The 23,653-nt window shown below is 42.9% G+C and overlaps 2 protein-coding genes across 11 annotated transcripts in view; one reads left to right on the forward strand and one right to left on the reverse strand.

Moving 5' to 3' along the window:
- The window catches only part of TRPM1 (transient receptor potential cation channel subfamily M member 1), a 128,503-nt gene extending 116,962 nt beyond the window's left edge, over positions 1-11,541 (reverse strand). For 9 of the 10 annotated variants that reach the window (XM_072043535.1, XM_072043529.1, XM_072043530.1 and 6 more), the window contains exon 1: positions 9,972-11,541. In XM_072043535.1, the coding sequence (XP_071899636.1) occupies positions 9,972-10,047 (76 nt within the window). In that variant the 5' untranslated portion in view covers positions 10,048-11,541. The remainder of the gene's footprint in view (positions 1-9,971) is intronic. The other variant, XM_013104968.5, reaches the window with a different exon arrangement.
- A 362-nt stretch (positions 11,542-11,903) lies between these two features.
- KLF13 (KLF transcription factor 13) overlaps positions 11,904-23,653 on the forward strand; it is a 33,810-nt gene continuing 22,060 nt past the window's right edge. Inside the window, exon 1 of the mRNA XM_005027978.6 lies at positions 11,904-12,519. Coding sequence (XP_005028035.3) covers positions 11,979-12,519 — 541 coding nt within the window. The 5' untranslated portion in view covers positions 11,904-11,978. The remainder of the gene's footprint in view (positions 12,520-23,653) is intronic.

A 23,653-nucleotide genomic window follows, 5' to 3' on the forward strand; every position in this document is an offset into this window, starting at 1 on the left:
TATACTACTGTATAGCAGCGTAACTTGAATAAGCTGATGAAGACCTAAACACAGGGCAAATGTTAACTCATCATGGTTATGAAGACCTAGGAACACCAAACTATGGATGCTGTAGTGGAGAAAGTGTAGTGTTAAATGGGTCTTAGACAAATGTTATTAAAAAGGTTTCCCATCATCGTAATCAGAGAATTAAACAGGCAGTCTTATCCTGTTACTGGGCTATTTATGGAGATCCTATATACCACCAGACACAACAGAATGACAAACTCCATTGTACTAAGAGCTCGTCTTCTGTCTCTGACCTAGAGCATTGGCTTTTGCAGTAGCTTGCTGGCAAGATGCACCTCTGCAAATATTTATCAGGCCTTAATTAAACAGATTTAAGGCAGAAATGGCAGGGGCATGCAGCTAAAAATGAATAGGAGAGTTAAGGAAAAGTGACGTGGTGATCCTACTCCAGGATGGCAGGAAGTAATAAAGATTCTTGTAAGTTTTCCCACTGAATACCGAACTGTAGAACTTCCCTATTCCCCACCCTGCATAAACTATGAACAGGAAATATTCCCATGAGGTAAACTGCAATATTTGCTTATGCAAAATTTACAGTCAAGTTTTCAAGCCCTTCCATTTCCTGAGTGTAAAGCTTTTTTGTTCACATGGAACATGCCAGTTAACAGTGTAACATTTTATTGCTCAAATACTCTCCGAGACATATTCCATAGGCTTTGTCTGTAATTGTGCCATTGACTTCCTACAGTACATTACATCTCTTGAAATATACATGAACAGTATGTGTGCAGAACACAATGGGGACTTTGTACACTGGAAGTATTCTTTGGGTTACGAGCAGTGAGTTCGAGGGTTGGAGGAGCGGGCCCCGTTACAATCCTGCATCCTCACCCCATGGTTCACACCAGCCTCTGAGATGCATTAAAAATGCTCATTGTTTGTGTGCCGTTCACTGCTTGCAGAAAGTCTTTCCAGTCTCCTCATAAAAGATGGAGTAGAGCCTGTAAAATGTATGATGTATCCCCTAAAGCCAGCTTTGGGAAACTCAGAGATATGGAATAGAAGAGGGTTCTCCAGACTCAAGATGGTGATTAACTGAGCAAATATTTACTCTTACTATTATTTTTGATGTATTTAGCTTCTCCCTACCCCCATTGTTTCCTTTTATTTCCTTCAGTTTTTCTTCTTAAACATTTTTATTCTCTGGATGCTCACTAACAGCTCTCTGCGTGTACACAGCACTTGCTATCTGAGCTGTAACTGGGCAATGCAGACTCATGCCGCTGGTTCATTTAGGACAAGCACCAAGTGGAAAAAGGATAAACAGGAAGGAAGAAAGGAGAGAAACTCTGATCTTCTTTTTGCTTCCCTGTTAAGAACCCCTGTTCCTAACAGGTTGTTTCTGCCAACTGGCACAATTCCCATTGAAAGAGAAATCAGGGGTGCAGTTTGGCTCTTTTCCTACTCTGAAGGCATCTGCATCCTGTTGTTTGATGAGAAGCTGTTAGACACCGATCCCGGGCTCCCTCCTGCATGGAGAAAACCGCAGCTCACCTGCTCTTTCACTGAGGGTATGCTGCTGTTAATTGCCTCTGCATCAAGATGCTTGCTGTTCCCTGATCTGATGGATTTCTCACCTGGGAAATCCCCTAGCCCAAAGAAAATCTGTTTTTCAAAGATGAGCTAGGGTGTCAACCTTCTCCTTATGCAGTTGCTTTGAAATACAAAGGCACCATCTCCACTTCTGGGGGTGCTGTGAGTTCTAGACAGAGCGTGCATGCTCTGAGTCATAATACATGCATTCAAATCTTTCACCCAAACAATTGCATTGTCATATTTAATATTTTCACTAAAGCATTTCCATGTGTTAAGTATCACCACACTCTAAGCTGAGCTGCCTGTACAGTGTTATTTCTGAAAGGTACTGCAGGTTGCAACATTCAAAACACAAGCTATGAAAATAAAATCTAACTTAGTTATTAAATGTGGGCTTCTAATTTACAAACAAGTGCCGTCATGACAGTGTACTAATTAGCACAAGTAACTAAACTTGCATCCTCACTTTGCCTGCACAAGACTTCTGTTGCAAGCATCAGCCTTTATAGAGTAACTGAAAAACTACATGTAGACTGTTAGGGGACTTGGGTGACTGAACACACTTCATTAGTGATGTTGTTTCCCTATTTTGAGGTGCAATGCAGCAGTTCAGCACTAGGGAATAACTATGTTGTGATCAGAAAGGTGGCACCCTTGTTGGAGGCTGCAGAGTATAGCCCACTTAGTTCCCCAAAGAACATCCCACTCACTGATGAGATTTATTAGGATTTTCTTTTCTATCCAATTCTTGGAAAACGCATTACATCATGTCATCCCCTCACTGTGCTTTGTTCAACATTTGCGTTGATGGAGAACTGTTAACCAGCCAGAAGTGCCCCGTGGCGCTTTGCTGTCACCACAGTGGGACAAGCGCGCCCTTGTTCTGTGCCGTTGATGACCAGAGTCATGGTTCGAATGAACCCTGATGTGCTCAGCTGGGCAGAAGAACAGTGGCAGCTGTGAGACCAATGAATGCAACTAACCAACACCTGCCATGCAGCCCTCCCTCATGACATAAAACTATCCTCTGGAAAGTGAGAAGGCTAAAAACAGAAGAACCATGTTGGAGAGAATTAGACAAGCAACTGTTGCAATGTCTAGGTATTATTTAGTAAAGCACACTAAAAAGCAGAAAATTACTGTAAGTTCTATGAAGGCAAAAAATCTATCCTTTCTAGCAGGTACAGACAGAACCAGCTGCAGAGACACTGCAGGTGGGGTTCCACTGCAGACATTTGGCAGGAGCTGGTAAGATAGAGTTTGAAGAAGAGCTACTCACAGAATGCACCCAAAAGCTAAGGTGGTTGCTATTACATAGCCCATTAAACCTTTCACCCCTTCTGATTCCAGCAGGGATCCCAAATTAATTGTCCACTGGGAACCTGCAGATAAGTCCTCATCCTAAATGCAGATGGCTATCAGCATGTTATATGCTGATTGTCACTGCATCATCTTCTTACTGACCAAGGTCTTCCATTTTTCAATACTCAAACCACCACAGCAAATCAAGCTTCTCAGACAGGCTATGAATGTCGCCAACACTGAATGTATTCAACTACCTACCTGCAGAGAACGCAAGCCAACTGCCTAGTTACCGCTACATTTTTATTCCTGAAAGAAGATAAATGCAAAATAAAGCCAGGTTAAGAGTCAATCGACTAATGCACTTAGGAAACTACCTGTAGTTACATTCTAAATACATTCTTCAGTCAGTTCTGTTTAAGCCCTCTTATGTTTGGTTTCCTTGAACACGTGAGTGAACATATTTGATTCAGATGAATGTTAACGCTCTGAAGAGCTAACTTACACAAACCAACAGATGTGAACTTCAATATATACTCAAAGTAAATTCCTGATTACACAACTAACCTGCAACAATGCAAATTGGGCACTGGAACTCCATGTTGCTGGTGCTTTCCGATGGCAGTTAGAGTCAGGAAATAGAAACTAATAGAAACTATTGCATGAATTAAGAAACTAACCAATAAAACAAATTGCAAATTTTCACAATTACCTGCCTATAAGCAATTTGCACACCAAGAATAATTTCCTAGTTCAGTGTGCAAATAGTGTTAAACAGCAAACTATGTCTTGTAATATATCCACTGGCAGCTCAAAAATAAGCAGACAGCTCAGTGAGCACCTGAATTACAAAAAAAAAGGATTTCCTAGGGACTTCAGTGTGTAGTCACTGATATCCAAATTGGGAAAAATCATGGCAGCTTCCCATCAGCCCAGAGAAGGGCCTGTCCTCCAGATACACACCTGTTTCCAAGGGACATCTTTGCAGCTAGTTGTTTTTAAATTGCATTGTTGAATTTGGTTGAACTCACAGAACAAGCTCAAGACCTAGTAAGTAGGAAACAGCCATGAAACAACTGAGTAAGTCTGGGTTCTATAGAAAAAAAACAAAAACTAAAAAAATCCAGATCCATGGTCTTTTCTTTAACTCTCTTTTTCCTTGAGCAAAACTTGTATGGTGACTTCATCTTTTCCTCTGTCTTCTAATGAGGTCTAGATCTTCCTTCTTTCTGCTCAAAGACACGTCCTCATATATTTGATGAGATCTCTGAAGTCTTATGGGCCAGGTGCCTTTGATTTCAGCTGAATTAGAAACAGGATGGTATACAGAAAAACACTAAAGGGTTCCAAGAACTACAGCAACAATCACACTAATCATTTAAGGACAGAGGAAGAGGTTTAATGATTCACCCCTAATGTACAGTTCTATTTGCACCATGAAGCTATTTGTTAGCTCTGTTTTACAGACGGCACGTGCTGTTGCTTAAGGGTGGGACGATCAGCTTGAATGACAAATGGGAAAAAATGCTGTGTAACTCCTAGGGCAAACCATTACTGTGAGAAGTCATTCCCTGATCCTGGCAAAGCCTATTTAAGCCCAAGCCACTGAGATAATCACTGGAAGTAGTGAGCCTTTCCTTAAGGATATTACGTGATTTCAGATGTTTACAGCATGCAGACCAGTAGGTGTGCAAGGAAATCTTCTCTCAGTACACTCATTCCAGGGAGATAAACAGTTCTACTACTCCCAAAAGAAATTTCTGTCTTACAGCTCATAGCATGTGTCCCTGCTTTAGAACAAGTTAAACAACTGGTAGTTTAAAAGGAAGAAATCACAGCCAAGAATTTACAAAAGGAGTGGTTTAGGTGTCCAAAGCTACATAAAAAGTACCTAAATAAGCAACCCGGTTATCAAAACGTCTGTGTGCCCAAGGGCTCTAAGAAATGCATGGCACTGAAATGACTATGCAGGGATGTACTGGGAGATTCGGAAACTTGTGGTCCAGCTCCATTAGGGCCAACTTGTATAGCTCAGGCTCCTGCATCGTATGAAACGTACAACTATCCCCCACTGCTTGGGCTTCTTGGAAGTATCTCTAAGTTTCTGCAGAATGCTTAGAGCGATTGATCATATCTGTACTTCGCACTACAAACTGAGCCTTCTGGTAGTTTGATTACACATTTCTGCAGTTGCCCTTCTCTGCTTTAGAGCTACAGTACATATTCTGCATCAGGAACTGACTCAGACAGGAGAGGAAAGAATTTTGTCATTTTAAGTAATGTTGTTCTCATCCAGTGTCACTGAAAAAGAACTCCTTTGAAATCTGTCTACCTATCACATTTAATGCGATAATTTACTGTGCTTTGATTGCTCCATTTAATGGCATAAAGTTGGCTTTTCAGGTGCCAGCAAAACCTGTACCCTGTGCCTGGGCATTTCTGCAAATGTACAGATCAGACTTCCCAGTAATACAGAAGGGCATCACAGTTCTCATCCTAGAACAATAACTTTGCTTGGCTGGGTTTATAGTTAATATTAGCTTGCCACATGGATTAAGTACGGGCATTTGTGAATTGCTGTGGGTTAACACCCCACCTCAGTCAAAATAATCCATGGTTTAGAAAGCTCCAGGGCTTATATTCAGGCTTCAGGATGTAGGTATCAAGGCTATTCTGAAGATGAGGAGGAATTCTAACACTGTCATGCAATTGAGAGATGTCAGCATAGCAGCTGAGGAGCAGGACAGGGACCAGATGCAGGTCTTGTACTGACAGCCTGGATTCAGAGCAACATGGGCAACAAATAATCAGAAAGGGAAAGAAAAGCAGAACACAGATTCATAAATGGCTTCTGTTTATATGAAATCATACAAATGCTGCATTTAAGCCAGTACATGTGCTACATACATAGGAGACGCAATGCATCGCAGAATTTACAGTAACACAAGGCAGTGAAGCAATGCACATTCACAGATGGGAAAGAAAGGTTGGCTCAGCCTCTCAGGCCCACTTTCAGGGAGCGGGGTTATCTCCTGGATAAATCTCCTTTGCAGAACTGGCAAAAAATGTTCTTGGCTGCAAAAGAACTGATAATGGTGCCAAAGGGGAAAAAAATCTGAATTCAAGCAAATCTCCCACCACCAGCAAGAAATCCACATCAAAGCAGAAGTCAATCGGGTAAGACAGTTAATAAGAAAAGGGAAAACCAAATACAAAACAAAACCAAAAAAAAAAGGAAAAAAAAAAAAGAAAAGGGGGTGAAACAGCAATTGCTCACCACCAGCTGACCCCTGGAAAATTCCCCCACAGTTTTATTGCAGAGCATGATGTTAGTGGTATGGAACACCCCTTTGGTCAGCCAGGGTCAGCTGTCCCGGCTGTGTCCCCTCCCAGCCTCTTGCCCATCACCGGGAAGGGGCAGAATGAGAAATTGAGGAAGTCTTGACACCATGCAAGCACTGTTCAGCAATAGCTAAAGCAGCAGTGTATTGTCAACACCGTTTTGGGCACAAATCCAAATCACAGCACCACAGAGGCTGCTATGAAGAAAATGAACGCCACAGCAGGCGGACCCAGCTCAGGGACCCACCTGCAGACTGTCCGAACAGAGCGAACCTGCCAACAGCCGCTACCCGCAGGATGCTCAGCCTTCAGCTGCACTGAGTCACTGCTTCAAGAGGAGGGCAACTCATGGCTAGGGGGCTTCCTTCTGCTTCAATGAATCAGTAAGGCATGCATTTACTTCTTTTATTTTTTACACAAAAATGAGGGAGCTGATTTAGGCTGACTTACACAGAAAGGTGTGTAAACAAACAATTCCCTACTCAGCTTCCTCAAGTGATCACTCCTCTTAAATCTCCATTACACCCTCGCCTTCATGTCCAGGTTCAGACTACAAGTAATGGTTTGTCATGGGAAACAGCCATTTTCTCATCTATGTATACTCCACTGGGATGCACAGCTAGCAGCATTTTACCATCTTATGCAAAGTAAAAGATTTTTCTTCATTGCAGGGGCCCAACTTGGAGACATAAGAAAATACACAAGAGAAACCCCCCCAGTCCAGATTTAGTTTTCATTTTAACACAACCATTAATACCAAATTGCAACTAGCAAGCATTACGTCCATTGTACCAAACATCACATCTCTTCATAATGCTTTCGTAAGTACAAAACGCCAATTTTTTGACCACTGACTATTTGACCATTTCAATAGGCCCAACATATTAGCTATCAGCCTCAAACAGCATATTGTAAAAACATTCAGCTGAATATTTTGCAATGGTATGTGCACCTGCAATTCATGGCTGGCTTGCAAGCGTAAACATGAATAAAAGTTATACAACATTTGTTGAATAAACTACTAGGTCAATTAACTCATTTGAGAGCTTCCTGGTGACATTTGTCAGTATTTTCTGTGGTTTTGAATGAAAAAATGCTTACCGAAGTGGGAACGTGCAATATTAAACCCACGTAAAAAGCACACATAAGCAAAGTATTAGAAATAATAAATGGGTAAATCGTAAGAGACCAAATCAGTATCAAAATCAGTTAAACACAGCTGAAAAGAATGACTCTGTGGACCAAATCCAGTGGAAGTGATTATTTTCAAGGCATGACTACTACTTCATCACTTTGTGTTTTATTGATGGCAAAATCTTACCAAGTCTCAGACTCCCATTACAAAGACTGAAAATTCAGAATTTTACGTTTTCACCTTCCCATGTTTTCTTTACCTGAACAGTCTCTTTTCCTCGTGTGAGTGTTACTTGACTTTTTGTTTTCATTTAAGAGAAGTTACTGAAAAAAAAAAAAAAAAACAAAAAACCAAACACAACGGGTTCCTTAAATATAGGCACTAGATTTCAACATTTTAAGTTCTATGAAATATTTATGGCACAAAAGTTATATTTCCCAATATTCTTAGGTTTTGATAGCCCCTACATACAGAGGAGCAGAGAAGTGTGCTATGAGGAGAGAAGCCAGAGGTGTCCACATGCACCACTTTTTAGATTTGTCTAGAAAAGTCAGAGGCAAGTCCTGCTTTGTTCTACAGGCATAATTTGTGCACACAGTGGCCGTGATGATAATGTGGACAGACTCACTAAGACTTGCACTAAGATGTTTTCATCCTACAGCTACTGTGTAGGAATGGGATGGGGAGAGGGCCCACATAGCCTTTCACTTTTTCCATTCTCCTGAACAGCTTCTTGAGATGATGTAAAGTAACATAAATCCACTCAAGTCCATACAACTTGAACACTTCACACTTTTTGCAAGTGACTCACAGGATCCAAAGCAAAAGTATATGAAAACAAGAAATTTTTGAGCACACTCATGCAGCAAGAGTACTGATGTAATTACTGCCTGTAATATAAAACGGAATGTTTAGAACTTATGTTCTCAGGAATAGGAAATTTTTCCTTGCTAAAAAATTATCATCTTTCCCATTCACAAAATTCCTGCTTCAGACTGTCTATATATTAACTTTGCATGTTGCAGACTTACACTATCGTTTACTTTATAAGGGTGTGATACTCCAGCATCCTTGTAACAGGTTTTATACCATTATAAAAAAATAAAATAAAATAAAATAAAATAAAATAAAATAAAATAAAATAAAATAAAATAAAATAAAATAAAATAAAATAAAATAAAATAAAATAAAATAAAATAAAATAAAATAAAATAAAATAAAATAAAATAAACCTTGCTATTGCTCAATTTCTTTTTCCCTTTTTTGGCCATGCAAAACTAGATATGAGCTGAATCTGCATCAGGACTTCGTTATATTCTGTTTAAAGTTCTGGTTAACAGAGTTCATAAAACTAGTTTAACTTCACAAAGTATTTCAGAGCTTCTCATTCCCGTAATTTAAAACAATGAGCTATTTTGGGAGGTGCGGAACAGGGTGGATTTGATTTAAAATCATTCTGTTGCTATGCATTTGTAGCTAAACAAGACTCTAAACTATTTATTTAGAAAACACTAAAACAAAACAAAACAAGCAAAAGACTGACAGGGCCCAGGCTGAATTATTTGAGTAGATGGAAAAATAGTGCCCTAACAGACAGAAAAATTCCCACCTGTCTATGGGACAACTGCCTGCAGCTGAGAACATGTCAACAACAATCCAATACAGAAAACCGAAGAGGGATTAGAGTATATTTTTTATTATTTTTTCCCTGATCTAAAATTCAGCTCATTTGGTTGATAAGTCAACAGCTGCAGGATATTCAGCAGAGGTATATTTAGCATTTATCGTATACTTCGAGAAATTCACTTTTCCCCTTCTTCTGAGAAATTAAATGCACAACAAATAATAATAACAGGCTCAAAGTCAGGTAATACAGAAATTCACCTAGTTGTAAACTTTTTCTTGTAATGATAACCTAAGATCTTTTCACACCACTGACCTCACAACTGATACGTGTTAAAGGAGCGTCACCACTGCCGTTTGCAGGGAGGCTATCATTTCACACAGAAGCATTTCAGATTTGCAACCCTGCACTAAAACCCATCGACGAGTCCATTGGGCAGCTGGCATTTTCACATCCAGATGACAAACACACCACACCCTGCTCCTGTACGTGCAATGAGATAGCAACTTCTCCAGGTTAAGTGCTCCAGGAGGGACCGTTTTTGTCTTTTGGTCAGCTATTACCAAGGCAGAGACACATTTTTATTCTTAGTTCTGCTTTTTAACAAGGCAGTAACAACACCCCCTAACCTGGCTACACACATCTTCTGAATATGACTAACTTCTCTTTCACATCAAAAAGCTGTTTTGGTGTGAGCAACCACCACCACACTGCTCCTTCCCAAAGGAGGAAGGCACGCCCCGCAGGCTCACCCAACCAAAAACAGCAGCAGCTTCTCACGAACACGGCCCCCGTCCCAACCACAGAACTGCAGAAGCACTGGAGAGTTCACACAGCCCGCTGGGGACTCGGTTGTGACTATGAATGGCACAGGAGAGGCGCTACATAACAGGAGCAACTACCAGGACAAGGCTTTAGGCTAAAGACCTGTCAATAAAAGACAAGGTTCAGACCCCTCCTTACCTCCAGCTGCAGCCAGCCACCACCTCCTCACCGTCCTGCTGCTGCCCACAGGCCCAGCTGTGCTGTGACTCGGCATCTTCTCCCTCTTCTGCCCCGCAGGAGCACTGCGCAGCCCTCAAGGGAAGCCCCCGGCCCTCGAGGGGCTCCAAACACAACATGGCGCCCAGGGCCACCTCCACTGTGGAGAGTCACACGCAGCATGTAAGGTCTTCTCTGATTGGCTGCCATGCTTGGGCGGGCTCCAGAAAGAGGCAGAGCAGCCAATCACACCTCCCGGCTCACCTCCAGGGGTTTCTCCTCAGGGCAGGAGGCCGGCACGAAATGGTGGCAGGACAACGCTGCGGGGCTAGGGCCGTCCCCAGCTCCCTTCTCCTGCCCAACTTCTCCTGGAGAACCCGGGCCCGAGCCCTGCCCTCTCCTTGCCCCATTTCTCCTCGAGGTGGGAGAGCGGAGGGGTGACTGCTGCCAGGCTCCTCGTGAGGAGCTGCCGGGTGGGTCTGCTGCAGCCACCCTCAGCCAACGTCTCCTCATGAAAAGGTTTTCCCTGGGTTTATTTCCTTTAGGAATAAACGGGGGAGTCCGAAACTCGACCTTTATTTGGAAATGTGTGAGCATTTCCTGTAGCCGTGCTCAGCAGAACAAATGGTACGACACGTCTGCATCAAATGCTGCAGCGCATTGCGGCGTGAAACCACATCTTCCTGTGCTGCTGGCGTACCCTGCGCCTCCCTCGGCTTCAGGGACTCGAGTCCCGCAGAGCACCGCAGGGTAACAAGACAGACACGGAGGGTTTCAATAGATGCAGGTTGCCAACAGGTCTGACCTAGAGGGGAAGCAGTGCATGAGAACCCAAAGCACAGCGCCTAGAAAGCGCAGTGGTAGCACTGGCACACGTTGCTCCTGAATAAGGCATTTTCACATGCACAAAACCAACTTTTTACTCAACACCACAACTATGTGAGTTTCTGCAACAGATGTTCGCTTCCTTCCACGCCCCCTCAAACTCCAAAACTTTCCATCCAGGAAGGCTTCCAAAAAGCCCTCCTGGTTTCTGACTGGCTCTGCCTCAGAGGAAGGGTCCATCTGCACTAAGGACACGAATTTCACAAGAATTAGTCTAGGGAGAGAACGTGATCCAACCAAGAAGCACCACAGAGTAACTGTGTTCAGACCTGAATTCAGATGCATTTCTTTCAGTTTTGGTAACCTGGTCACGCACAACCCATTTATTCATTCGGGCGTTAACCTCTACAAACTGGCTGAGCTGTTATCTCTTGATAAATGAGAATAATAATAAAAAGTGATTTCCATTTGTACTTTTAAACACTTGAGGGGCAGCGGAGTGCTTTGACAGAGTGACTTCAACAGCTTATTATCTGTAGGGACGCAGCTAAACCTGTCACAATTTATTAAAACCTTCGCAGACCACCTGGCGCACTCTCCCTCTTTTTCCCCATCACTTATTCCAGCCGCAGCCTCGCCCCGTTTATGGCCCTCCGCACTTCCCCAGCCCCGTGCCGCTGCGGCACCACCCCCGCGGGCGAGGCTCCCGCGCGGCGCGGCCCCGGGGCGCGCTCCCGCGGCGCGGCCGGCAGCCAATCGGGCGCTTCCTTTCACTCGCGGGAGGGGGGGGGGGGGGGGGTGCTGGCGGTGACGTCACGACCAGATGCGTGCGGCGGCCCCGCCCCCGGCGGCTGTCAGCGCGCCACGCGCGGCCGGGCGGGCAGCGCCGCGCTCCGCTCGCCTCTCGCGCCCGCGACGAGACGGCGCCGGCAGCCGCCCGCTCCGCTGCCCGGGACCTCGGGACGGGACGCGACGCGACGCGACGGGACGGGCGGCCTCGTGGCGGAGCGGGGTGTCGATGGCTGCTAGACCAGACTTGGCTTCTACCGGGAGAGCTTCGGAGATAAGGAGAGGGGAAGGTCTGCTTGCCTGAGCGCTTAAAAGGAGAAAAAAAAATAATAAGTGCTTTTTTCCGGTTTGGATTGCTTTTAAAACTTATGAAAAATGGCAACAGCGGCGTACGTGGATCATTTTGCAGCAGAGTGCCTTGTTTCTATGTCCAGCCGTGCTGTTATCCACAGTCCCAAAGGGGAGCCCGGTCCCCAACCTGATGCAGCGATGCCTCCTTCGTCAAACGGAGAAGATGAGTGGGAGGTCAGAGAGACCGGGAAGGACAATGGATCGTCATTACTCGTGGTAGCTAGCATTTTGGCAGACCTGAACCAGCACATCCCCAGCTCACCCGCTCTCAAAATGGAAAAAACAGAGACCTTTGGTATCACAGAACAAATACACATTTCTATCGCTCCTAAGGAGTTTGGGGAAGAAAGCGTGTCTTCGGCTGGTAAGCGTGGAGGAGGAAAAGCAGCCACACCTACTAGCCTGGCTGCAGTAACTGAGCCAAGCCCCAGACAAAAGAACAAACGCGGGAGAAGCTGGACTGACCCCGGATCACCCCAGAAAAAGCACAAATGCCACTATGTGGGGTGTGAAAAAGTTTATGGCAAATCTTCCCATCTTAAAGCTCATCTAAGGACCCACACAGGTTAGTTGCAATCCAGCCAAAGATTTATTTGTTACAGCTCGGTAATTAAGATGTTGAAAAACAAAAACAAACTTGTATTTGGCCACCATTACGGTTTCATCTTTCAGAACTCAAGCTTGGAAAAAAACAAAAGCCCTCTGGGAATAAACCCTTACTGGGCATAGATTCAAAGCTAATGTTGCCTTTTATTACTTAATATCACAGGGAACAGTGCGTGGGTCATCTGTGTGGATCCTACCACACTGTAATTTTTAGTTGTTTTTCTTGTTTGGTTCATCTTTGACTTCCCCTTTACAATGCTTCTTACCTCCCCCATCTACTTTTTCCAACACTGTGCGCCTGTCAGTACCTTTATACCCGCTTATCACTTCCCATACAAGCATCAGTACTCTTAATAGTTTAAAATTAAATGTTTGAGAGGCACCCGAATGACCGTGTTTCTGTTTCTTTCTTTAGAAGGCAATTTTGTGAAGCTAGAGCAGGCAGGAAGGCAGCCGAGAGGCTGAATATGAGTCACAAGGAGATACTGAACATAAATGTAGAGGGACATGGGCAGCTTCCGAAAAAGCTTTTAGCAACTGGGTAAAACTGATTTCAACAACAACAATAACAAAAAAAAAAACAAAAACAAACAAACAAACAAAAAAAAACATTTGAATGCAAACAGTATCTCTTCCTGATTAGTGTTCACTTGCAGGTGAAGTCTCATCTGACTGCTTCTTTGTTGCTATCGTAACTTACCAGACATACACACCTAAAAAAAGTTGAAGTCTTGCGAGCACCATAGAAGTTACTGAAAGAGTTAGGAGTACTAGATTGAAAAAGGCCCCGTGACGTGCCATACTTGGTGCCTCTGCCTTCTGTCGTGGAACAGGACGGCCTACAGCTGCGCAGGGAGCTCCAAAAACCGAGGAGACTGATCTCGGCTGGAGACACTGGTCATAGTATCTATGACAAAGCACCACACAGATGAGAACAAACTTAGGTGAGCTGTCCAACTGAGTTACTTCAGACAACAAATTAGTCGACTAAAATCCGTGATCAGTTTCTGTATAAAGGACGTTAAGGAAAAGATCCTCAGAACTACACCTTACAAATGACTCCTGAACCATCGTAGCTCAGAAGTGGCAGCCTCACCCACACCAAACAAACCTCTTCAAGCGTACCTAGCTTTTCCTGCTGCCTACCTAAGATGAAGGAAGAGCTGTTCTAAGCTGAGGATGTTTGCTTTCTGTGGCAGAGAAGAAAGCCCCATCAAGTTTAAGCATATAGATGGACAATTCCCCATGCGGCGCGGCCGAAGGAACAGCATGTTCCTGGCACCCTAGGCAGCCTGCCCTGCTTTGCGCTCTGCGGCTGTGCCTTGCCTGTTCGGAGTTCATGAGAAAAGGTGCTTGCTCTCAGGGAATTTTCTCCATTGACTTTCAGTTCTTTTGCACTTATTTCTGGCCTTTGCCATTGTCCTAGAAGCAAAAGATAAACTTAGCCGTGTTTCTGGGCTCTCAAACCAACTGGAAGCCACGGCAGGGAACTCCTCTCCCCGATGAAGAGGAGGCTGGGCCACGTCCGCCCTGCAGGGAGAGGAGCGGGGGGAGTCGTGCGCCAGGCTGCCGCTGAGCCGAGTCATTCGAGGACACTGGCTTGCCTCCAGGTTCTCTCAGTTTTTTGTTGTCTGTTTTTTTTAACTCTTCACTTCCTGTATTTTTTCCAGATCGGCAGGGCTTAATTCATTCTTGCTGTAGCTAACGGCGCAGAGGAAGAGAACCATGTGTGTGAGAGCTAGAGAAAAAGCGGGGAAGGGACTGGTTTTGCCCTGGGAGTGGCAGGACCCTCGGGGACTAGAGCTTCTTTGTTTTCTCGTGTCTCCAGTGTCTGTGTGGGAAGCTTTAAACAAAGCTGCCAAGTTTTCCTCCTCGCTGGCAACAGGTCTTTCTCTGTTTGGATTCTGTTTTAAACAGGCTTAAATGCTTCTTACTCATGTTGCAGAATGCTTTCTAGGGTGTTTGTGCTTTTTTGTTGTTATTGTTTTTTAAAGAAGTTGTGACAGGCTTGGAAAAAAGTTAATATGACACTTGGAAAAGCTAACAGAACATGCAGTGACTTCCAGACGGTTTTGTTTGTTTTAACTACAAAACACATAGTGGCTTTTACAGGATTAGAACAAGGGTCTTCGGTCTCCTCTGCTTTCCAGTGTCCATAAACTTACTTGGGTAACGCATACGCATCAGCCTGCCAGGGGTGTCGGATAATGGCTGCCGACCCCACCAGCAGCACACAAATGGTACTTTAAACCTTTCAGGTAAGCTGCTGGAGTGACTCCCTAACCCAGTTACTAAGAACCACTCAAAAACTTCTGCTATGGATTAAAACTTTTTCCATGTGCTGTATGCCTACCCCAGCCAGTAGTTAGGGGCAAACTGAAGAACAGTACTGCAGGCTACAAGATACTGATGATAGTGCTGGAGGTATTTAGATGGTGCAGTTTATGACTTGCTTTAGAAGCTCGCTTGTCGTTGTCTGCTACTGTGCTCACAAATTAAAGATTTTGCTCTTTGTGTTCAGAGCAAGGGCAGACTTTATTTTTGAGGTTGTAGTGTGGCAAAGAGATCCCTAACCTTTCAAGTGTTACTCAGTTAAAGCCAGTCCACATTGGTAGGGACTGCAAGCTGGCAGTGTTTTCTGGCTGTTTGATGGTCCACGTAAAATCTGATTGTTTTAGCCAGATTTTAATGCTCAAATGTGCCAAACATACACAGTAGTCTACAGGATGCTTGTTATCCTATTTCAAGCTGAAGAAACGAGGTGGAACAGCCAAGGAGGCATTATCTGCCTTTTGTCCTTAGCCCATCGCTTGGAGTACAGGGTTTTAGATTGAAGTTCCCTGTTAGATCTGAATGTGCTAGAACAAACTGTAGCGTCCTGTACACTAGCAAGTGAAACTAGCTCAACCTTCGGAATGCTTCTTCTTTACTAACTGAAGACAACCTTGAGCAAGGCAGAAAGTACTGTCAACAAAGTCTCTGGAGCCCTCCCCCCAGCGTACAAACCCTTCCCCTCCCCCTAGGTTTCTTTTCATGTTTATATTTTCCACCCCACCCTCTCACTGGATGTCCTGGAGTTTAACATGATCATCAGCCACAAAGCCCTTGAAGTTTTAATGTTTACCAGAAGGTTATATTTAGTGTCAGTGGGTAATGTCAAGTCCAGATTCTTTTCCACTGAGGTTCCCGTGGACCTCAGAGGCTGTGTTGTGATCCACAAATGCAGCACTCTGGCCCAAGCCGTAGTGATCCCATTGAGGCAAAAATTCCACTGGCTTACCAGTTTTAAAAAAAAAAAAATCCCTCCTGAGAAAACTCAAAATAGAAAGAGCTTTCAGAAAATCAGACAAACCATTTACATGACAAAGTTCTCCTTCCTCTTAAGCTGATTTTCAGTGTGGGCTCACTAAAAAGGTTTGGCAATTCTCTGGAGTCACTGGAAACCAGGTTGTCTCTGATAAACCAGTGGGAAGAAACAGATGGTGCAGAGCCTAATGGCTATCTCAGGCCAGGACCTCACAGAGCACTGTCAGGGCCTGCTGTGTGCTGAGAGGCTACAGGGGGCACCAACTTATTCAATTATACTACATACAAACACATAGGAAAAAAGACTACATTTTGGGCAGGGACCTGAAGAACCCTGTGTATTGCAGCCCTCCCCAAAATCACTGTGACCTCTAAGAGCTTTTAGCAATCTGCATTACACGCAGAGAAAGCACAGAAGAAAGCTTTTAATTCCAGCGAGATTTCTTCCTGAACTTACTAATTCTGCTTGCCGTCCACTACACCACAATGCAAGAGCAAGTTTCCAATTATTAGAATTGAATGTGTTTGTGCTGATTAGCATATGCTAAAGATGTGGCCACCAGTTGCAGTCTGAAATATTGCTGGGAGAGCCTGGCAGTGACACAAACCCATGGGCCAGGTGACTTCACGGTGGCTCCTTTGTGCTGTTGCTTAACTGTCATAGCTGCCTTCGCCGTGGCTGCCCAGGCATAGGAAGAGGAGGTGGCCACCCTGGGCGCATTGTTCTTGCTCACAGATGTCAGGTTAGGGCTTGTTGAGGAGAAAGTGGTCAAGGCTTTCGTTGGTCTCTAGCTGGCAGACTGACTTCGGGCAGTGACATTTTAATTAAACCTGCTTAACCTTGCAGTAGTCCAGCCTGATCTGCCAGAGGCACCAATTCAGGTAACTAGATTGAAGAAGGATGTGTTATTATTTTTATTGAAGAAGGATGTGTTATTAGTATCTATTATTTTTAGTCTAACTTTGATTCATTAAGTATTAACTAAATTTGAATAAGTAGAAGAAATTGACTTATTTCCATTCACTTGCTTATCTTAACTCTCTATAATGACAATTTTAAGGGCAACACTGAGAAACCCATATGAAAAAAAAAAAAGTAACTTAAGGACCCTTTCTTCTCGGTTACTATGTAATTTCCATAAGCAGAATTTTTCTAATGATTTCGTAACAGGGGTATATGAACATGGGGAAATTCATAATATGTTTGGTATTTGAAAGCAACCTTCTGAAATACAATGCAGTCATTCTCACAAGTGTAACAACAGCATAACAACTAGGTTAGAAAAATAAAGTATTTGACCTGTGTTTAGATTGGTAAGGTTTTAAAAAGGAGGATGGTTTTCACTTTCAGTTCTAGCAAATCTGCTTTGTTCTAACTACATTAAAGCACAGCAGCAAAGCACAACTTCTTTGAATCTGGTCCAAATCAAGGTGCCACCTAAGCTCATGTAAAGAAACTGATTGACAGACATTAGGAGAAGCAAGTTCACATGTCAGTGAAATAAATTTCATCGTATATTTTAGCACCTGGCAATTACCAGAAGCTTAGCTGGCTAGCTCAAAATCTGAGCGAGGTTTCCTTTTAGCTTGCCTGTATGCACACAGTGGCTCCAGAAGGGGCGTATGCACATGGGTGGCAGGCAGGCAGTGTTAGTGAAGAACCAGACCTTTACAAGAGAAGGCTGCGAGAAGAGAAACTTGATCTACTGCCTCCTGTGCCACCATGAGCAGCGGAAAACAGGGCTGCAGGTTATGCTTGGGTGTAACAGCAGGAAACGTGTGGGTAGCACTGGTTCAGTCCATCCTCTAAGTTGGCAGCTGGGCTGCTCTGGATGCCAGGAGCAAGCATGGAACTGCCCACACTTTGAACACGACACCAGAAGAAAAGGGTCTTGCCCTTTGAAAGAAGAAAGATCTTTCCCCAATGGTGGTTTCCCACAGGCAGGAGGACTGGCTAAGTGAACACGGTCCTCCCCACGTCACCCTGCAGTCTCAGTTCTAGCAGCTAGGCCTCCTGTTTTTGACTTAGATTAAAAGTTAGGAACGGCTGGCTGGCTAGCTTTGGATGCCTAACTCACTGGCATTGGCATACAGCCAATTTATCAAAAAGCTCCAGGGTACTTCTAAGGCCATCCTGCCCTATAATGCTTTTCTGCTGCCCTCCACCTCTTCTCCTTACTGAGCATGACAAAAACACCTCTCATAGGTTTTTCTTTCAGACTAGAACAAGAAGTAGGTTCAGGACAGTTTCAAATGCTAGCTTTGTAAAACAGTCACCTTTGCAGCCTAACCCATAAATGAGAAGTAGTTCAGTGCCTGTTTCTGCACCTTTTTGAAAGCTGATGTTCTTAAGTGTCTTAATAAGCCCACAGTTTTAAGAACAACACGGAACTGCAAAACACTGCTTTTGTTTTCTGTGAACAAGCTCTGCAACTCCTGAGAATCATTTTAGCTTTTTCTAAGAATGTTTAAACACACCAAAAACGCATAGTTAAAAACATAAAACAACTTCTTAAGCAGTCCTGCCAAAGCCCTCAGCCTAGTACTCAATTTCCAAGAATAAAGTTCCTAGTTAAGAGTATTGATTCTAAGCCAGGATACAGACAGTTTGTGTTTGTTGAAGATAACAAACAGTATATATGCTCTAAATATTTTAGTCTTAGAAATTACTGAAATAGTAAGTACAGGGCACAAAGTTCAGGAAGGAGTAAGCAGGTTTTAAAACTTACATTTTCCAAGATGAACTGAAGTCAGGAAGGCAAAACTGCTGCTGCTCTCTTTTACCTGACTGGTTCAGGACTGAATAATAGAGTTCAATCAACTCAGCTGCAAAAGAGTTAAACTGATTCTGTGGGGAATCCAATTAGCTGACAGTTGTATTTACTACACACTTGAGTAATATTAGATACAAAAGAGCCCTAAATCTCCTGACTGTTATGCAGGTTTTGTGTGAAAGACTTCTATCCTTCTCTTCCCTCCCCCAGTCTTTAATGAAATATTAATCATTCAGTAGTGTCTGAATGATTAATGACAGGACAGGCCTGAAAGCTGTTCTCTTATCTATGAGATATGTATGTTTTGGATAGTTTAGAAGAATCACCAAGAATTAATTTGTACTTGTCTGGTTACCACAACCCAGAGTATAATACAGCACATACCTAAAAAATCAAAAACTATGTACAGCTCTATTTTGCAATGGGAATAAAGATACAAATTCATGGAATTGAAAAACACTGTGTCCTACCATTAGGGTCATACATCCACTGAAGATCAGGTTTTACTAAGAATTTACTCATCATTGTGGAAGTCAGTGACAGCTTTGCATCACTGAAGAACAAAAAACAAATTGAGCAAATATTTCAGAAATCTGGCTCAGAAGGGAAGATTTCTCTGCCAACCTTGTTACAGAAATAAAGCTGTTGCTAATAATTGACAGAGTTTAGGTATTGGAGCCTACAAGCCTTTAAAGCAAAACTCTACATCACATTATTGTAACTGATGGAGAGAGGATCTCCTAAGAAAATCCTCTCTTGTTTTTCCCTCTTTGCCACGATCTTTGAAGTGGGGATAATCAGCATAGCTAAATATTCTCTCTCTCTCTGTAATTTTTCGAAATTTTTCCTTTGCTTTTGCTGGGTGAGTGGAAGAGGAAGATGATAATCTGTGTACAAGACAAAGGAGCATTGCTTTGAATCTGAGGAGGGACACATGGCTGGGTTATCCTGTGTTGAAACACAATCAGAGAAGGAAAATCAACTTTTAATTCCTGCAATTCTTTGGAAATCACGTTTTGCTGAGACAGGTTTTGCTCTGGCAGTGAGTTGCTAATGTGTGTAACCTGTGATCATACATTAGGAGAGCAGAGGGTAATTAACAACAACAAAATCAATCTCAGCTACGGTTTGGCTGTTCCAGTCAGCCTCATTCACAGAATACAGTGATCAGGGACACCTTTTCTACAGGGCACAAACCTCGGATACCTAATGGAAAAACATGCAGAAAGTTCACAGAACTCTTTCCACAAACCATCTTCCTTTTAGCACAGAGGTGCTGGTCTGGTCTAACACAATAACACCTAGTAACATTGGAAGTGGTAATGGTGGATCACCATCCTGCTGCTCTCCTCATCCTGGAAACCTGTAGCTGGCACTTTCCTTCTCAGGAGCAAGTTCTGTCTTACAGATAGCCCAGAGTATACCAGCAAACAGTCTCTTAATGACAGACAGTTGCATGGGATAGGTGTGTTTGTATTAGAAATTAATCTCAGTCTCATAGAAAATGTGTTCTGAATGACCTGTAAATGATTCCTGTGCAGTAGCGTGTACAATGCTTCTCTGCAGGATGCTGGAAAGGGTGTCTATGTGACATGAGTTGTGCATAAACAAATCTTTCACTACACCGGAGTTCATTTGGAACTAAACTCAGTCAGATTTCATCTGAAAAGAAGGTGCCTTTAACTATTTAAAGCACAAGCATTGCACTGTGTTATTGTCTAGCTGAACATGGTTATGGCACGTCCAAGAGCAGAAACCTGGAACTTGTTTATATTGGACTTGAGGTTTCTGGTTCTGTTTTATAACTTAAGCATGTTCCAATTTTTTCCCCGTCCTTCCAAACTTGGATCAGCTGTTTGGAAGTCAGTAGTGACAGAGACAAAAATATTCTACTCTTGCAGAACAGCCTTTAAATGCAAAGTAGCCTTTGAAGGGTCTTCCTGCAGTATTTCTAAAGGTACACATGCATTTTTTCCCTTTGTTACCCACTAGGCTTTTATTAGGTAGATTCACATGGGCAGTGAGATCATTCTCTAGCTGCACGTAGTTTAACAGTAGCTGCACAATATGGCTTTTTATGTGTAAGCACTGAAGTCAGACACATATCCTGTATTTTTCATGTCATGCAGATTCAGCAAGATCTTACATGGCCTCCACTTAATGTAGAAGAAAAGTTTTTGAAAGTGCCATCTTTGTAGCTACTGCTGGAAAAACTACCTCAGAAGCTTTTTTGCAGCCCTAACATAAAAAAACATTTACTTACCAGGAACTTGGCACAAATCAAATGGTAGTGAAGTGAGCGTATCCTTAAATGACCTCTCATGCAAGGGGAGGATTTTCCGTAATCAGTTACAGCATTTTTGTAGTGTTCTCAGGAATTAGAGGCAAAATATTTGTGACCAGCTGTCTTTAATAAGCTACCTTACACTTATTGCACACAATGTGCCTACCAGACTGCTCTCTGCTATTCAGTTACGTGACTTTGGGAACAGAGGCACCTGAAGAGCTTTGTTCCTGCTGTGCACTTCGCAGCTTTCTGTCTGCCTTGGTTCCGCAGCAAGCTAGAGTAACCCAGGGCAGCAAAGACATGAGCAGAATGGGCACATAGCTGTGTAACCTTTACTGTCTTTGACAGTAGTTTTAAAACTGCTCAGGGACAGAAACAGAAATACAAACCACTTGCTTCCACTTGAGTAAGACCACCTGAGGTACAGCAGCCAAAAAGGAGCCGTCGAGCTTCTTCAGCTAACCAGCTGGAAGTAGTTCCACACGGGGAATTTACAATGGAGCCAGCTGAGAAGGGTTAGGACATGGCAGCCTGGTCTGCCTTAAGATGCTTCCTGAAAAAAATTGCTGAAATGGTGAACTATTTGTTAGTAAATCAGAAAAATATTTGTTGATAAATTTGGGTTAAATAAATGAAATTACATTGATAGAAATTTACATGCTATACTGGCGCTTTATAGATTGTTGCAAACCTTGCGGTGTATACTGGGCTTTCCTGAATTCCTGACCTCATAGTGTAGGATTCTCCTATAACAAAAATGAACAGGGATGCTGCTCAAATGTTACTGAACCACTGTCTTAATTCCTCTTGTGTATTGTGGGGGCTTAATGAATTTAAATTCACAATTTCTTCAGCATTAAAAGTTCTTGTTTGTTTTGGCAATATATTTTGGAAGACTAACATGAATTGTATACAGCTTTCTAATGCACACATGTGAAACTAGCAGAGGACTGAAAGCCCCTCTAAGTCAATGGAAATGTCTGTCCAGCACATCTATGTCCATACGAGCAGTTCCGCTAGACTGCTGGCAGATGGCTAATCTTAGTGTATAATAAAAATGGGGGTGTTTGCAAAACATGCTTTTTAAAATTGTGCATGGCCAAAACAAAACCGAGTGTCTTAGGTGCCCCCAAAGAATTACTTATCTGCCAGGCTTCACCCAGTGAGATGTATTTGCATTTGTGCAGGGATGTACAGCCTTCCATTTCCCATGCCTGGAGGTGTTCACTGGGAGCACAGCTGAATCTCATGGGAACATAAAGCCATTCAATATTCATCCCACTGTGGTTACATTCCACAATTTTCTTAGCATCTTATCTGCATGTTTGGATACCACACAAGATCAATAATTACTTCATATATGCTGAAGGAACAGTTTGCAATTTTTCTATGTTTTCCTTCCAGCTTCAGTCAATTTTGTTGTGCTGGGACCTCCCTTCAGGCTGTGGGACAGTACTGTTAATGGCACCACCTCATTGACCAAATCAGCCATGATTTAAGCCTACATCTACTTCTGGGGAGCTGTTTTAATTAACAGGTCTCACTGATGACTTCCAGAGGATGGGATGGCCGAGCAGCCCATCAGTGTTATCCTCGCTGTGCTCACTGAAACAAGCAAAGATTGTACAATGGTTGGCACACCTGATTTACCATGAACCCTGTCCCAGACCTATACAATTGGGAATCATACAGATGACATGTGTTTAGGAACATGATTATCAGACACCTTATTAAGGCAATAATTTATGAAGCTCTCGTTACATAATGCAGAGACAAAACGTGATTGAGAAATAGCTTCTAAACACTGCTTGTTGGAGCACAGATGTTCAGCAGCAGCTTCTAAGGGAAGAAGCAAAGTTTCAGGAGGTCCCCAAAGGGTGGCTTTGTTGTTGTTACTGTTTGTTTTTTGTTTTGTTTTGTTTTGTTTTTTCAATAAAGAACATTTTGTTATTCTGTTTATCAAAGTAGCTTCAGTTTGTGGAATTGACCAACATTTCTGATAAGCAGCTTGGACTAAGCAAACATGCTGTTTCACTGCAAGTATAAACTCTCTCCTGACTCATACTACGAGATTTGAGAGGGTGAACAGCTATACATTTTTAGACTTTATTGCTAACATCATGTATTGGTGAAACCCATGTAGAACTTACCTGGTTTTTGTGCATTTCTGCACATGAAAGTTTTGAGCAGTGCTTCCTCTGCAGAAAACAATTATCACTGACCTTATCAAAGCAAAAGTATTGTATAATGATAAGCTATTTTAAACCTACATCTTGGACTTGGTACTTCCTTTTCTCTGCCCCATCATTTAAAGTGAACTTATTTATGGCTGCTGTTAATTCTTCGAAGCTTTAGGGCTCTATAAAATAGAAAGTAAAGGTCATAGCTCAGCTCTTTCACTATGCTTGACAGGATAACATAATAAGGCTTTGGGTAGTCTCCCCTCTCTCAAGTCTGACATGAAACTTTGCAGTGACACTTTCTGAGGATACATAATCAGTACCCTGCCTTGTGCTGCCAAGCTTAGCATTTGTTGGTGAATTGCAGCCTAATTATTTTGGAGAACCATTACTAGCATATGACACCTGTGTGGAACTCAAGTGTTTATGCTTGCTTGAAGTTCTTCTCTGTCAGAAAGCTCTGCTCTCATGGATGGTGTCCTCATAGACACATCCAGACTATGCTATACACTTCTATATTTGACAAATATATTGTAAAGTGGATGT

Source organism: Anas platyrhynchos, chromosome 11, assembly GCF_047663525.1.
Source record: "Anas platyrhynchos isolate ZD024472 breed Pekin duck chromosome 11, IASCAAS_PekinDuck_T2T, whole genome shotgun sequence".
NCBI lineage: Eukaryota > Metazoa > Chordata > Aves > Anseriformes > Anatidae > Anas > Anas platyrhynchos.